At 44.1% G+C, this 15,950-nt stretch overlaps 1 protein-coding gene across 4 annotated transcripts in view; it reads right to left on the bottom strand.

The window, feature by feature from the left end:
* Positions 1-15,950, bottom strand: part of SUSD4 (sushi domain containing 4) — a 197,286-nt gene that overhangs the window by 117,991 nt on the left and 63,345 nt on the right. For 2 of the 4 annotated variants that reach the window (XM_073338775.1, XM_073338778.1), the window contains exons 1-2: positions 13,445-13,597; positions 12,459-12,621 (exon numbers count right to left, since the gene is read on the bottom strand). In XM_073338775.1, the coding sequence (XP_073194876.1) occupies positions 12,459-12,597 (139 nt within the window). In that variant the 5' untranslated portion in view covers positions 12,598-12,621; positions 13,445-13,597. Of the gene's footprint in view, positions 1-12,458; positions 12,622-13,444; positions 13,599-15,950 lie in introns of those variants that run through there. The other 2 variants (XM_073338779.1, XM_073338777.1) reach the window with 2 other exon arrangements.

The following is a 15,950-nucleotide window of genomic DNA, read 5'->3' as shown; positions in this document are numbered from 1 at the left end:
AATTAACTACAATTTATTTTCCTTTTGGAGTGGGTCATTTGTATATTCTCTGAACTGTGTGGTATTCATACAATATCTTTAAAAATATTGTAGCAATTGTGTGAGAGATGTGATGCAGAGAAATATGCCTGTTCCACCCATAAGTACCATGCTTCCTGAATACTAATTAGTATTACAAAAACATTGGTGTAGCACTGTAAGTTTACACAGATCTTTAAAAACCATACGTAAAAAGGCACATTCCTTGCCATGAAGTGCTTACAATCAGGGGGTCTGACGCTGAACTTATGTTGAGTACCATTTTCTCAAGTGATTAGTTCCATTGACTTCACCACCATTACAAACCCACTATTCTTGATTAGACTGCAAGCTCCCAATACACCTCTACGTCCTTCACATTTTGTCCCCACCTAGAAATGCTCCAGACACCTTTCTAATACACTTCTAGCATAGCTCCAGACTATTGCATGACAAACATTCCTAGATAATAACCACCTCCATTTTAGACAGAGAAGGAGCTAAGGCACAAGGACATTAATTAGTAACTACCTCCAGAAATTCTGGTGTACAATGCTTGCCAAGGATGTCTATACATAAAAGCCAGTTCACCTGTGGTCCAGTCTATTATCTTAGCCACAGGACCATCCGTTTTTTCCCCTGCAGCCTCATTCATTACACAGAAATGCCATCATGTGAAACTATTTACTATGCAAATTCATCAGTGTGTTTCACAGTGCCTTTCAGAGGTCAGTATGCAGGAGTAGCCTCTTTGTACAGACAGCATAGGAAAATTAGGCCAAATACGTATACTTAGTGAGAGGCACCAGCCTACGGGGATAAGGGTTGGCTGTGGCATACAAGGGACCTGGTTCTATTCCTGGCTCTGCCTTGCAGAATCTCTGCCAGCCCCCTGACCTAGCCAGGCCAATCTGTCTCTTTTGATCGCTGTTGGGGAGGATACATAATCTAGCTTTAAAACAAACTTAGCGGTGACCTCAAAAAAAACAAACAGAAATTTCATCACCTTAATGACTCCTTCATGGGTTGGCAGCAAGGTTTGAATACAGAACTTTTAGATCCATACCACAGACCTCTGCCACTTGAACGAACACTTTGCCAGCGAGTTACAAAACTATTTGTTAGACAGCAGTAGAATATTGGGAATCAGGTTTCTTTCTGTTCCTGATCTTGTGAATGAAGTGTAATCTAGTGGTTAGAGCAGGCAGTATAGTCAAGAACACATACTTAGCACATTCATTCTGAAAGGCGATATAGCTAAACAAATGAAACTTGTTTGCCACATTATTCCCAGTTCTCTCTTTCATTACAGTATCTGTAAAATTCAGGAAAAGATACCCCTATTTAGAAGGCAGGAAGGTATGTGTCTTTATACAACAAGTTGTCAAGTATATACAAACGCTAGTGTCAATCAGTGAAAGAGATGAGACTAGAACCCATGGTCGACACACTCTCCCCTCCACACACAGTATACTGGAGAGCCTAGGTGTTGAGTTTGCACAGTCTCCTCAACACTGCATTTTAATCACTCTAATTCCAAAAACAAGGTCTGAAAAACCTTTTTAGATTTCATAGATCTTCTTTTCAGTTCTTTGTCTGAGACCTCAGCAAAGGGAATCCAGCTTCATGTGTCTCCTGCATCTGGCTTTTTCCCCTGCATATGTGTGCAAAACAACATTAGAAGAATTTAGCATCTTTGTAAACAACTCATTGTTGGGTTGCAGTACTTCAGGATCCCCTTGATCATAATAATGTAAGAATGGCCCTACTGGGTCAGACCAAAGGTCCACCTAGCTCAGTATCCTGTCTTCCAACATGGCCAGTGCCAGAGGGAATGAACAGAACTGGTAATCATCAAGTGATCCATCCCCTATCGCTCATTCCCAGTTTCTGGCAAACAGAGGCTAGGGACATCATTCCTGCCCATCCTGGCTAATAGCCATTGATGGACCTGTCCTCCATGAATTTATCTAGTTCTTTTTTGAATCCTGTTATGGTCTTGGCTTCACAACATCCTCTGGCAAGGAGTTCCACAGGTTGACTCTGCGTTGTGTGAAGAAATACTTCCTTTTGTTTGTTTTAAACCTGCTGTCTATTAATTTCATTTGGTGACCCCTAGTTCTTGTGTTATGAGAAGTAGTAAATATCACTTCCTTATCTACTTTCTCTATACCAGTCATGATTTTATAGACCTCAATCATATCTCCCCTTAGCGGTCTCTTTTCCAAGCTGAAAAGTCCCAGTCTTGTTTATTAATCTCTCCTCATACAGAAGCCGTTCCACATCCCTAACCATTTTTGTTGCCCTTTTCTGACCTTTTCCAATTCCAATATATCTTTTTTGAGATAGGACGACCGCATCTGCACACAGTAGTCAAGATGTGGGCATACCATGGATTTATATAGAGGCAACATGATACTTTCTGTCCTATTATCTATCCCCTTCTTAATTATTCCGAGCATTCTGTTCGCTTTTTTGATTGCCGCTGCACATTGAGTAGATGTTTTCAGAGAACTATCCACAATGACTCCAAGATCTCTTTCTTGAGCGGAACCAGCTAATTTAGACTCCATCATTTTATATGTTGGGATTATGCTTTCCAATGTGCATTACTTTGCATTTATCAACATTAAATTTCATCTGCCATTTTGTTGCCCAGTCACCCAGTTTTGAGAGATCCTTTTGTAGCTCTTCGCAGTCTGCCTGTATCTTAACTATCTTTAGTAATTTTGTATCATCTAAACTTCACTTCCCCCAGTCTACTGTAACTCCTGTCCTCTCTGCAAAGCTTCCAAGCTGATCTGACTCTTTTTTGTAGGCTTTTCCAAAAATGGAAAATTTGGCTATAAACAGAATCTCACATGCAACCTCAACTATGTTAAACCTACCACCTCTCCATAACACACAGCTCAATGGAGATGTCGCAGGCTGTGCTTCTGAACCTAGAGCACCTCCGCAGTGCATGGTGGGGCACCTCCTCTGTCCCAGAGGCCTTTACTTGGCTGCGAGTAATTACTGTAAAGTCTGTCTGCCACAAAGCTATGTCCTTCCAGCTACACATCTCAGGGAGGCAGTTCCCCCTCTTCTCAAAGTCCTTCGGCAGTCCCAGTGATCGAGGCAAAATATAACAGTCTGGTAGTCCACAAACTGTCTGAGTTTGCCCTACTATGATTGCAAGGCAAACGGGCTATTAATCTCTTAGCAAGGGCTGGGTCTCTAACCCCTTTTCAGTCTGTGAGGCGCAGGCTGAGTGTCCTAGGCTTTAAGGAAAGAGAAAACAAAATAAAGAAGGTCCCTTCATTTGTCCAGATGCTCCAGGCGGTAGAGGCCCTTCAGAAAGTTTCCAGGTTAGCAGTTCCGCTCTGTGGTTTCAGGGAGCTCTGCTTTCCTCGGAGTGCCTCCCCTCACTGTGTTTGGATCATGCTTTTTAAGTAGCCACCCTTCTCCACAGCTGACTGTGCCCAGAGGAGCTCATTAACCCCTTCCTGGCTGGGATGGGAGTTTCCTACAGTAGGAGAATATGCAGAATGTGACAGCAGCATGGCCATCTGGTGTAAACAAGTGAAAGAGGGAGGAACTAAACTGAACTGTTTCATCAGTTTCTTTCCCTTCATGCAAGGAACACACATCAGCATTATTTGCAGGAAGAAAACAGTTGTAGAAAGAGAAGTTTTTGAGTGCGGCCATTGAATTTCCACTGATCCCAAAACAAATGAGAAGGGTGGTACTGTTTTCTGACAATGGCTTGCAGAGAGCTGGCTGTTCACATGGAACTGGCTCTCCTTATTTCCAGCTGCTAAAGCACATTAAAATTACCTGCAAACACATTCAATACTTTCCTTATGTTATCTTTCCATGTAAGCAATTGTTGTAGTTGCTCCAGGACTGTTATATGACAGTGAAAAGTCCTGTGATCGTAACTGGGAGTGACATCTATGGGATATCCATGAGATCCTCTCTCACTATTAACGTGTTCCTTACTATGAAAAAGTTTAAGAACCCTATCCCGCAGACCATCAGCTAGTTCTAAGGAGAGAGAGAGAGAGAGAGACACAGACAGACAGACAGAGAGTGCGCGAGCATGTGCGCGAGCTGGTTTTTCAAGGGTAATAGTTTTGTATTGTATATTATTCAAATAAAGATACTTCTGATATTGGAAAAATGCCATGTGCCACCTGAGATATACACACCCCCACATACCTACTCCTGTTCAGAAGTATTATGACAGATAAATCTCACCTGGAAAGATTAGATTAACAGTCTGCTTGGGTAGTTTCTTTAGGCAACACATAGGGCCTGAACTTGCTCCCGGTAAAGTGAATGGGATTTGTGTCACTGACTTCAGTGAAGAGAAAATTGAGTTCAAAAAGATACATCAGAGATTTTTAACATACAAATGTGGCATCAAAAGAAAATTATAGATGTTGACCACCCCCCAGCTCCTCCATTTTAAATTGCAATTGCAAGTCATTTTTTCCTTTGAATTGTCATGGAAAAAATACAGTCCAATGAACAGGGCACTGGGCCAGGAGATCTATTCCCACAGGTCTATTACCAGTTCTGCCACTGACAGTGTAATGTGACCTTAAGCAAAGTCATTTCACTTTTCTGTGCCCATTTTCCCAACTACAAAGAGAAGATAAGGATACTGAACTTCCTTTGTAAAATGTTTCGAGATCTAGGGACAAAAAGGGCTATATGAAAGAGCTATGAATTATTAAATTATTATTATTAACAGGCAACAATTTTTGCTAGAATATGTTTAATCTTTTCTTTTAATTTGATGCTCCTAGCAATGTGTCAGTAGTGATGTTGGCAGACTAACTCCACATATTATCTTTCTAAGGCCAGTAATGTTGACAATCGAGAGAACTGTTCAACCAAAAAATTCTCTTATAAAGTCTTGAACTTCCTCACGGAGTGGACGCTTTGTATCATTCCTTAATAACAAGCAGAAATCCAACTCAATATGGACACTACATCATTAAGAAGATATGACTAAATAAAGGGAAAAAAGTGATTCCAGGGTCACTCTTCGTGAGTGTGAAAATATGTCTGACACGTTTTGTCAGCATGTGCTTGGTGTGCACAGATGGTATTAACAAACTGTTCTAATGTTTTCAATACATGAAAAAGAAATGCCCCAATTTAGACTAATCATATGAGCCAACTAGCTGTTTGGGGAAAAGGCATCAAGAGCCCCTTCTGCAAACACAGGGGGCCAAATTAGCACCAACATAAACAGTGGTGTAAGGTGGTTAGAAAACTAGTATAAATAAATGTTAAGTGTCAGTACCGCAATTTGCTCCAATCTGACATCTAGTTGTTCTGTGTAAGCTTGACTCTCCCAACAGAAGTTGGTCCAATAAATGCTACAAGGTGGGTACGGTAATGTTTCTAATTCCCTGGGACCAACACGACTACAACAATACCACATACATCCAGTGGGTGTGTAAACCAAATGTAATTAACATGTTGATGGATATATAACATGGCAAGGAAAGAAAGAAATAGGAAGATGTGAAATGAAGTAGGCAGGCTACTTTATCTCGCACCGTAATTAGCAGGGCACTGTAATTAGCTGGATTTCCTGCAACACATAAACCTTCAGCCTCCTCAGCGTGGAAGTTTCACATAAAATTAGTGTACCAAACAAGTCACACCATTTTACCCTTTACACTCATTTTCTGACCAATTTACATATGATGTGTAGCCTATGTTCACCACTGAATTTGGCTCAGAGTCTTTCATGGGTGTTGCATTTGCTTACATCAGATCTGAATTGGGGTCACATTCTGCCCTCTTCGGCCCTACCAAAAAACACCCCATACATTTTTTACATCAGTGGAGTTGTAAGGGTGCAACAGTCATGGTTTCTAGTAAGGTTTATTTTGTTACAAGGAACATATGAATATCAGAGAGGCAGAGGTGATAGATACTTGAAAAAAATTCAAAGTGTGTGATCAAAGCTCTATACAGAGAAATATCCATAAGAAAAGCCATAGAAATCAAAAGGGATGAAATCTTTCTACCTTCATTAGGGCTCTTTACTTACTAACCCAGGGGTGGCCAACCTGAGCCAGAATTTACCAACGTACATTGCCAAAGAGCCACGGCAATACGTCAGCAGCCCCCCATCTGCTCCCCAGTGCCTCCCACCTGCCAGCAGCCCCCACCAATCAGCGCCTACTTCCCCTCCCCCACTCACCGCAATCAGGAGGCTATGGGGGGGAGCGGGAGGAGAGAGGGCATGGCAGGCTCAGGGGAAGTGGCAGGGGCCTTGGTGGAAGGGTTGGAGTGCGGGCAGGGCTTGGGGCAAAGCAGGGGGTTGAGCAGTGAGTGCGCACGCACGCATGCACACACAGGAAAGTTAGCATCTATTGTTCCAGCCCCGGAATCAGTGCCTAAGTAAGGAGCCGCATATTAACCTCTGAAGAGCCGCATGCAGCTCAGGAGCCCCAGGTTGGCCATCCCTGTTCTAACCTTTGAGGCAAACAAACAATGTTAAAGATTAATCTTTTACTTTATGTAATAAATACTTTTCATGTCACAGCATCTTCCATATGAGATTATTATGCCCATTTTACAAATGAGGAAACTGCAGAGAAAAATCAAATTATCTTTGCAAAATTCTACTCACCCACTCACATGGGATGAAGGATAACCATCATATTTTACAGTCCAGCCAAGCATTGTTCATTTTTTCATTACTACCAATCATCATGGCAAAGAAAGCAAATTTGGATCATTTTGTAAGGATGTGCTAAGTGATTTGCCAAGGGTTATAGTGCAAGTCAGGGGCAGAGCTGGGAACAGAAGGCAGATCTTAATTCTTATTCCCATGCCTTAGCAACAAGATCAAGCTCCTTCTCATGAAGCGCTAAGGGACTTTGCGAGAAGGAACTGCTACAGTATTAGCCTATCAAATAAGTCCACATCTCACAAGGATGTGAGTGGACACACCACTAAGCAAACTATCTGTTGTCTTACCAAGGCATGTAGAAGAATTTGTCATTTTAAATCAGAATTACTCAGTGGAACCAATTTAGAACATCTCAGCAGATATATGAAAGGAAGCTATACTGCAGATACATTAAAAGATATGACAATGCCTAAACCAGCTCTTACAAAGTAGTAAGCCAAGGCTGATACTGTAAAGCTAATTAATGATTTCACCAACCTCAGTTACATATTCCAGGTTGAAAAGAAGGGTGCTGTCTGTTTTGCTTGTCAACTGAAGCAGCCATACTGAAAGGGAGAAGCAAAATACGCTGGCTACAGATATATTTTTTGGAGTGTCAGTCAAATAAGAGTCTGTTCAGAAAAGACTCTTTATAAGATCTAAGAGTTTGCATGCACCAATTAAAAAGACAATCTCAAACAGTTTTGTGTCTCCAAAAACCACCAAAGACAGACAGTAGGTTGTCAAAACAAAGGCGATGCACATCCCTAATGCGAACACAAGTCATCTGAATGCGAAAGATCTGACTTAGCCAGATGGAACAGTTCTACTTTGCTTGGCAACCTGAGAAAGATTTCTTATGGAATCATCAAATCCAGAATCAGGCACAGTCCAGGCTGCAATACAATAAAACAAGAGAGCAATAAAAATTCAGCCTATATTTACAAGCAAAAACACTATTCTTCATGGTTTCAAGAGACTCCAAAGCATGTTTGGGTACCTCACAAAAAGCCAGAATGCAACACCCTTATTCACAACTAATAGTACCTTACATACATATCGTAAGTACTCTCAATGGGAACTATTTGTACAGTATGGGATTACTCAGTGTGAGCAAAGGTATCATAATCTGGTTTAAAGAAAGTATCAACCACTAAAAAACAAACAAGCTGACATTGATTCAAACATACCAGAAATACTCCATCATATTGCAGTAGTGAGCTTCCTCAAAGGGCTATCCAAAGGGGGGGTGGGGAAAAACGACTTTCCAAAGGACTAGAAATACTTCAGAGCCAACCAAGAAAACAAAAAAGAGAAATTCGCTCAAGTGCCTCTCCTGTTACAACAGCAAAATCCAAAGCCCATGTCCAAACTCAAAAACTGACTAAAATAAATCTTCACATGGTGAATTCTTTGCCCACAGTTATTAGAAAATTGAGAATTCCTGGAAAAATTAAAAATACTTCGAGATCTGCAACATTTGGAAAAAATATATATGTAATATCCCCTCAAAATGATACATGTACAGCCATGAACTCTGCAAATTGTTTATGTGCAATGAATATCTTGCCTTTAGCACCAGCTATGCATTTAGTGTGTCTGAAGGTCTTAACACTGGTTATTTCTATTATTAAAAACACTTCTTCTTCATTATAGACTAACAGTAAAAAGCGCAAGATGAGCAAAGATACCAGGTGACTAGAAGAAAGTCCCAAGCTTACATCAAGGGGGTTTAATTCATCTCTGATGTGAATGTAGTTACATACACCAGGGAGGAATTAGGCCTACTGAGCTTTGAAGAGTTTGTTCTTTTGATTTCATTTGTGGAGTGATTTTTCTCATGGATCATTCCAGGAACCACTTTTGAGAGGGTAAAAATACTACAGGCAGATTTATTCTCTGTAAAAATCACTGACAAGAAAAAAAAAGAAGGGTTATAAATAATATTGATTTGGGGTGAACTGGCAGAACCTTAAAATCAATATAGTTTATAGAACAGTCAGATATAAAATAGAAGGAGCTACACAAGTCATGACAAGATTATTACTTAGGGCCAAATTCTGCCCTCAGGTAAGAAAGGGAAGAATGTATTTTCATCCTATAAATGAAAACAGTTTTCTACGGCAAAATCTAATCCAGGGATCTCAAACTCAAATCACCACGAGGGCCACATGAGGACTAATACATTGGCCCGAGGGCCACATCACTGCCTCCTCCCCTGTTTGGCGGCGGGAAGCGCTGGGAGGTAGGCGGAGGAGGGGGGAAGCAGTGCGCTCAGTGGGGCGGAGGGTGAGGGGAGCTATGGTGGGCCGAAGGAAATAACTCCACAGGCCAGCCGCATGTTTGGGACCCCTGGTCTAACCTATCATCATTTTCCCCCTTTTCAACACGTTAGTTAGTTTTTATTTTTGTCTTATAGCACATTGATGTTGTTAAAGATGAACCGCTACTGAAACAAAATAATAAATACTTTCCACTTGCATAGCATCTTTAATTTAAAATCATCAAAGCTCTTTACAAACTATTAGATATGTTTCAACACCCTCCTTGGTGACGACCCTATTTTACAGATTGGGAAAACTAAGATACAAAGAGATTAATGGCCAAATTTTCAACAGTATTCACTGATTTTGCATGCCTTAATATCTGGATATCCAACTTTAGAGTACTATTGAAGCCAGATTTTCAAAAGTGCTGAGCAAGCACAACTCCAACTAAAGTCCAGTTGGTGCTCAGCACTTCTCAAAATCACACACTGTGTCTCAAGTTGAGCAGTCAAAAACTGAAGCATGCAAAACAAGTGGCCGAAGTGGCTCGCCCAAGACCATAACAGAGTGGGAAATAATGATGATGAGTCCTGGCTCACAGTCCACTTCTTTAATTTTAAAATCCCATTGTCTCGCCACTTCCACGCTTCAGAAAAACAGGTATATGTATTCTTCTACATGAAAGATTTGTTGATTTAGCAGACTGTGTATATACAGTACTTCTCAATACAATGCATTGGAAAATAATACTGCTTAGAAATGCAATCTATATTTTTCACTGGTTCTTTTAATCAAAAAGTTATTTAATGCATTAAGACAGGTTTCAGAGTAAACAGCCGTGTTAGTCTGTATTCGCAAAAAGAAAAGGAGTACTTGTGGCACCTTAGAGACTAACCAATTTATTTGAGCATAAGCTTTCGTGAGCTACAACTCACTTCATAGGATGCACAAAAGCTTATGCTCAAATAAATGGGTTAGTCTCTAAGGTGCCACAAGTACTCCTTTTCTTAATGCATTAACTTTCACTGGAATCTGGACAAGAATTTCTCTTTTGCCTCAAGCTGGCCTATAACAAAAGCTCTTCATATTAACAAACAATATATTGGATTTATATCATTCCTCTGAACCTTTCATCCTGAAGGATCCCAAAGTGCTTTACAAATGTAGTTTGACATAGAAACAATATCAGGTTTCACTACTGAAGTGAAATGCAGCAGCTGTTTATTAACATCCACCACCATACACCTTCCGTTAATCAGCAGTTAATTAAGCAGTAGGATATGGGGTTTGGGATAGGAGGTGGATCCATGAGGCATTCTCTCTCTTATGAGGTGGCCCACAAAATGAATGTTAGCCTGTCCAACTTAAACTGCAAGGGAAACATAGGTGGGCAGAACATAATTAAACTTTGATGTCCTGACCAACTCTTAAAGTGAATACTTTATTCTCGTGAAATATGCCACCAACTGACACACAGTGTTTAATGACCACACTAATTAATTTTTTTTTTAAGTCTCATCAGAAAGGCAGCACTTCCAAAAAACACAGGGTCTCTTATAGCACGAGGTATGACTGCAAAGTGAATTTAGCTGGAATATTAGCAACTTCCAGGGATTTCTACTCTAAAATGACATTATATTCTTGAGAGGAGAAAAAGATAAGCCAGCTTACAAATGGACCACATAATTAATGAGAGAAAGTGTGTCAGTGTAGGAGATTCTTCAGTTTCTTCTCATGCCTGTTAACTCAGGCCAAAATGTTCAAACTTTGGTATCTAAATTTGGCTCTTAAATCCATCGTTAGGCACCTAAAATACATTTCTGAAAATAAGGCAGCTTTTCTGAAGGCAATGGGAGCAGCACATAAACACCAAAAGTAGAAGTGGGGTGAGTAACAGTGGATTTATGAGCTTAACTGCAAGCACCGAAGTTTGAACAGTTTGATGTAATTCAGAGGCATGAAAAGAACCCCACGCTACTCTTACACTGCCTCTCAGTCTGCCATTAATTGTGTGATCCAATCACAAATCAGTATATTTTCCCCCCTCAAGAATATAACACCATTTTAGGGTGGTAATCCTTTGAAGCTGCTAATGTTATTCTAACTAAGTTCACTTTGCAGCACAGCAGTTTAACTGAAGACTTTTCCTGCAATCCAGACCTAATTAGGGAATCGGTTTCAAGCAATTTGGTAATTAAACACATCTGCTTAAAATATCTCAAAAGCATCAATAAAATAAAACAGGTGTAAAAATTGTAATTAAAATCATAAAAATGAAAAAGGACCAGTTCATGTTTGTCCAAGTGGATGCAATGGAACTGAATGTTAATGTCTCTTTCTTTAGCCCCACATTAGATGCTTTTTCCCCCAAAACACTGAACCTATGCTTCCCCAGATGCCTAGGTTAAGAATAGCAAGAGAGCTAACAGAAGAGGATTCTTGCTATTCATTATTAAAGCATTACATTATTTTTAAATAAAAATGAATGTGTGATTATACTGGAAATATTTATTACTACTTTCTTCTCTCCAGACAGCATTTGGGCAAGGCTGTCTCCTGTCACCAGTTTAGTGCCTGGGGTAGTTTTCTCCACATCAACCTACATGGTTATTCTTTCCTGCAGGCAGCACGGAATACTCTCTCCTCTCCGTATTTGTATACATATATAGATGGGGAAGCAGGGTGTAGAGGAGTGTGGGAGTGTTACCCTATCAGCATCCATGTGTGTACATGTGAGGGAAGTTTCTCCTCTCCCTTCAGCATGTGGGGAGGGGTGTTTTGCCTACCAGCATCTATGTGTGGGATTTTTACAGGAGAAAGGGGATTCAGTTCTCTAGTCTATGTCTATGAAAGGGAAGACGGGAGGGGGTAGAGGTGGAGAGAGAGAAGTGTGAGGATTTGCTCCTATTAGTATCCATGGTTTGGTTTTGGGGATGAGATAAGAGGGGGATAAGGAGGGAGTCTCTCCTGCCAGCACTTCTGTGTGCATGTGCCTAGAAGGGTGGTGGGCAAAGGGTGTCTATATGTGCATATAGGGGTGGGTCCTGTCAGCATGCCTGAGTGTTGGGGAGCAGGAAGGGAGAGAAGGGGTTCTTGCATCTCAGCATCTGTGTGTGCATAGGCACATGCAGAGGGAGGCTTTCATGCAAGGAGGTGTCTGTATGCAGTGAGGTTCAGAACAGTCTCTCACACTGGCATTTGTGCATATGGAGTCAAATTAGGAAGGTCTCCAGTGCTCAAATTATGGGAAAAACGCACAGGGACCCTGAATGTCAAGTGGCTTGCTTTAATGTAAACAGAAGTGAGAAGTAAGGGGGGGGGGCTATAAGACAGAAGTGAGTTAGCCTTTAAACACAGTAAGGGGGCCCAGCACCCGTCACTGGGGAACCCGCTTGCCTGCAGGCTGTCAGAGCCTCTCTCTCTTCGTCTCTCGCTGGCTAGCTTGCAGGGGCGCTGCTGCTGCTTGTCAGTCACATGAGTCAGTCACTCACCGCCCGTGATCTGTGCAGGGCCGAAGCACAGCACCAGCTGAAGCCACAAGACCACCACGAAGAGTCTCCGGGGGGACGGGTACTGCTGCTGCTTCTCTAGGAACGGATCCCCGCTGCTCGGGTTCATTCCATGATACATCTTTTATCCACAAAGGGCAATAATCTGCAACAAGAAAGAGAATATTATCTTGCCATCTCCCAGTGATCTCAGAACAGAGCATCAATCTCTCCCTTCCTCCAGATGAAATCTCTGCCCACTCTTCTCCAAGGGGCAATCCCACTCCTAGCTCCGACATGCAACAGAAACCTCTTTGGGGCAAGGACCTTGCCACCTACACATCTGGACAGGGCTATGGACACCAAAGACAGGATATAAAATAATAATTATTATAATCATCTTTGTCCATCCCGTCCCCCACTGTCTGTTCCCTGACATGCAAACCACACTCCCCCAAATGCCCTCTCCTAATATGCAATCCCCTGCCTGCATGCTGCATACACACGAAACCCCTGTGCCATTCTGAACTCTCCTTCTACCTCCTGCAATAGCCAAGACTCCCTGGGAATGGGATGCAGTTTCCAAACAGCAAATCAGCCTCAACACAAAGACGCAGCACTGAAGCCACCTTCACTGTGCTGCTCCATGCAATTCACAGCTTGCTGCCGTGATAAAGTATTATAACCACCGAGGGTCTCCGGTTTGCCAAGACCGCCCCGGACTTAGATCTCTCATCTTATAAATATTGCAACGCTCCCATTTCCACCCAGGAGCGAACTGTCGGGGGGGGGGGGGTTACTGAATGCAGGCCCCAGGTTCTGTTAATTCTGCCAGGGGCAAATACACGCTTCCCCCTTTAACTCCCCACCCCGGCTTCCCCCAGACGCCCGCTTCTAGCGCTGCTCCCCTTTACGCTCCCCCATTTACTGCCTTCCCCCTTGAGGCTGCTTCCCCGGCGCACGCAGCCAGGTGCGCACTGCGCCCTTACCTGAGCGCTGCCCGCCTGCATGGAGCCTCCTTGCCTGCCTCCCCCGGGCGAGCCCCCAGCTGGGCACGACCCGCTGCTGCCGCCACCACAGCCGCCGTAAGCCGCGGCAGCTCCCCCGCCCGCTGGAGGGGACGGGCTGAGCCACACACGCAGCGCGCGCCGCCGCTCGCGCTCATCCCACCTGTGTCTGGCGGGAGGGGGGGGGGAGAAGGCGGGCGGCCCCAGAGCCGAGGCTACAGCGGCTGCGGCAGCTGCCAAGGGGAAGCCCGTGCCCGAGCCTGCACCTGCCCGCTGCACGAGCCGCCTTCTATCCCCTCGCCCACCCAGAGCGCGCGCAGCCCCCACCCATTCCGCATTCCCCAGTGCTGCGTGGAGCAAGCAGGGGTTGCTGCTGCAAAATCTGCTGGGTCTCCCGCTTTTGCAGGGACTGCGGGAGAAAGCAAGAGCCTGGGGTGCCAGCCCTCCTGGGCGCCCTATTATGCATACATGACAGCAGTAGACAAAGTCTTCTGCGGTTTTTGTTTTTTTGTTTTTGTTTGTTTTTGGTAATACACTGTGCTGCATGCAGGGTAGGTGCTGACACGAATTTGTTGCCATTATGCTCAAGTGTCCCCTGGGCTGCATGTACAGGAGGGACAGGCAAGAGTCTGCTGTAAATGTTCCTTTGCCTCATGCTTAATGTATGTCAGGATTAGGCCAGAGCATGCAGTAAATACACTTACTTGTGCCACTTGCTACAGGCATATCAAGAGCTAGCCAGAATCTGCTGCAAATCTTCCAGTGTTCCCCATCCAGCATGAGGCATAGAAGCCCGAGGGCATATCTACACATAAACTTCAGTCGACCTATGTATGTTAAGTCGATTTACAAGCAACTGCAGTAATTACAGAGGGTATGTCTACACTACGAAATAAGGTCGAATTTATAGAAGTCGGTTTTTTAGAAATCGGTTTTATATATTCGAGTGTGTGTGTCCCCACAGAAAATGCTCTAAGTGCATTAAGTGCATTAACTCGGCAGAGCGCTTCCACAGTACCGAGGCAAGCGTCGACTTCCGGAGCGTTGCACTGTGGGTAGCTATCCCACAGTTCCCGCAGTCTCCGCTGCCCTTTGGAATTCTGGGTTGAGATCCCAATGCCTGATGGGGCTAAAACATTGTCGCGGGTGGTTCTGGGTACATATCGTCAGGCCCCCGTTCCCTCCCTCCCCCCGTGAAAGCAAGGGCAGACAATCATTTCGCGCCTTTTTTCCTGAGTTACCTGTGCAGACGCCATACCACGGCAAGCATGGAGCCCGCTCAGGTAACCGTCACCCTATGTCTCCTGGGTGCTGGCAGACGCGGTACGGCATTGCTACACAGCAGCAACCCCTTGCCTTGTGGCAGCAGACGGTACAGTACGACTGGTAGCCGTCATCGTCATGTCTGAGGTGCTCCTGGTCGCCTCTGTGAGGTCGATCAGGAGCGCCTGGGCAGACATGGGCGCAGGGACTAAATTTGGAGTGACTTGAGCAGGTCATTCTCTTTAGTCCTGCAGTCAGTCCTATTGAACCGTCTTATGGTGAGCGGGCAGGCGATACGGACTGCTAGCAGTCGTACTGTACCATCTTCTGCCGAGCAGCCATGAGATGTGGATGGCATGCAGTCCTTCTGCACCGTCTGCTGCCAGCCAAAGATGTAAAAGATAGATGGAGTGGATCAAAACAAGAAATAGACCAGATTTGTTTTGTACTCATTTGCTTCCCCCCCTCCCCTGTCTAGGGGACTCATTCTTCTAGATCACACTGCAGTCACTTACAGAGAAGGTGCAGCGAGGTAAATCTAGCCATGTATCAATCAGAGGCCAGGCTAACCTTCTTGTTCCAATAAGGACAATAACTTAGGTGCACCATTTCTTATTGGAACCCTCCGTGAAGTCCTGCCTGAAATACTCCTTGATGTAAAGCCACCCCCTTTGTTGATTTTAGCTCCCTGAAGCCAACCCTGTAAGCGCCCCTCCCGGCGTCAGAGCAATGGCAAACAATCGGGCATCTGAGAGTGCTGTCCAGAGCACTCACAATGGAGCACTCTGATGGGGCTAAAACATTGTCACGGGTGGTTCTGGGTACGTGTCGTCAGGCCCCCGTTCCCTCCCTCCGTGAAAGCAAGGGCAGACAATCGTTTCGCGCCTTTTTTCATGAGTTACCTGTGCAGACACCATACCACGGCAAGCATGGAGCCAGCTCAGGTAACCATCACCCTATGTCTCCTGGGTGCTGGCAGACGCGGTACGGCTTTGCTGCACAGTAGCAGCAACCCATTGCCTTCTGGCAGCAGACGGTGCAATACGATTGGTAGTCGTCCTCGTCGTGTCCGAGGTGCTCCTGGCCACGTCGGCTGGGAGCGCCTGGGCAGACATGGGCGCAGGGACTAAATTTGGAGTGACTTGACCAGGTCATTCTCTTTAGTCCTGCAGTCCTATTGAACCATCTTATGGTGAGCGGGCAGGCGATACGGACTGCTAGCAGT

This window comes from Lepidochelys kempii, chromosome 3 (assembly GCF_965140265.1).
Source record: "Lepidochelys kempii isolate rLepKem1 chromosome 3, rLepKem1.hap2, whole genome shotgun sequence".
Taxonomy (NCBI): domain Eukaryota; kingdom Metazoa; phylum Chordata; order Testudines; family Cheloniidae; genus Lepidochelys; species Lepidochelys kempii.
This window is presented reverse-complemented; position numbering and strand designations above follow the sequence as displayed.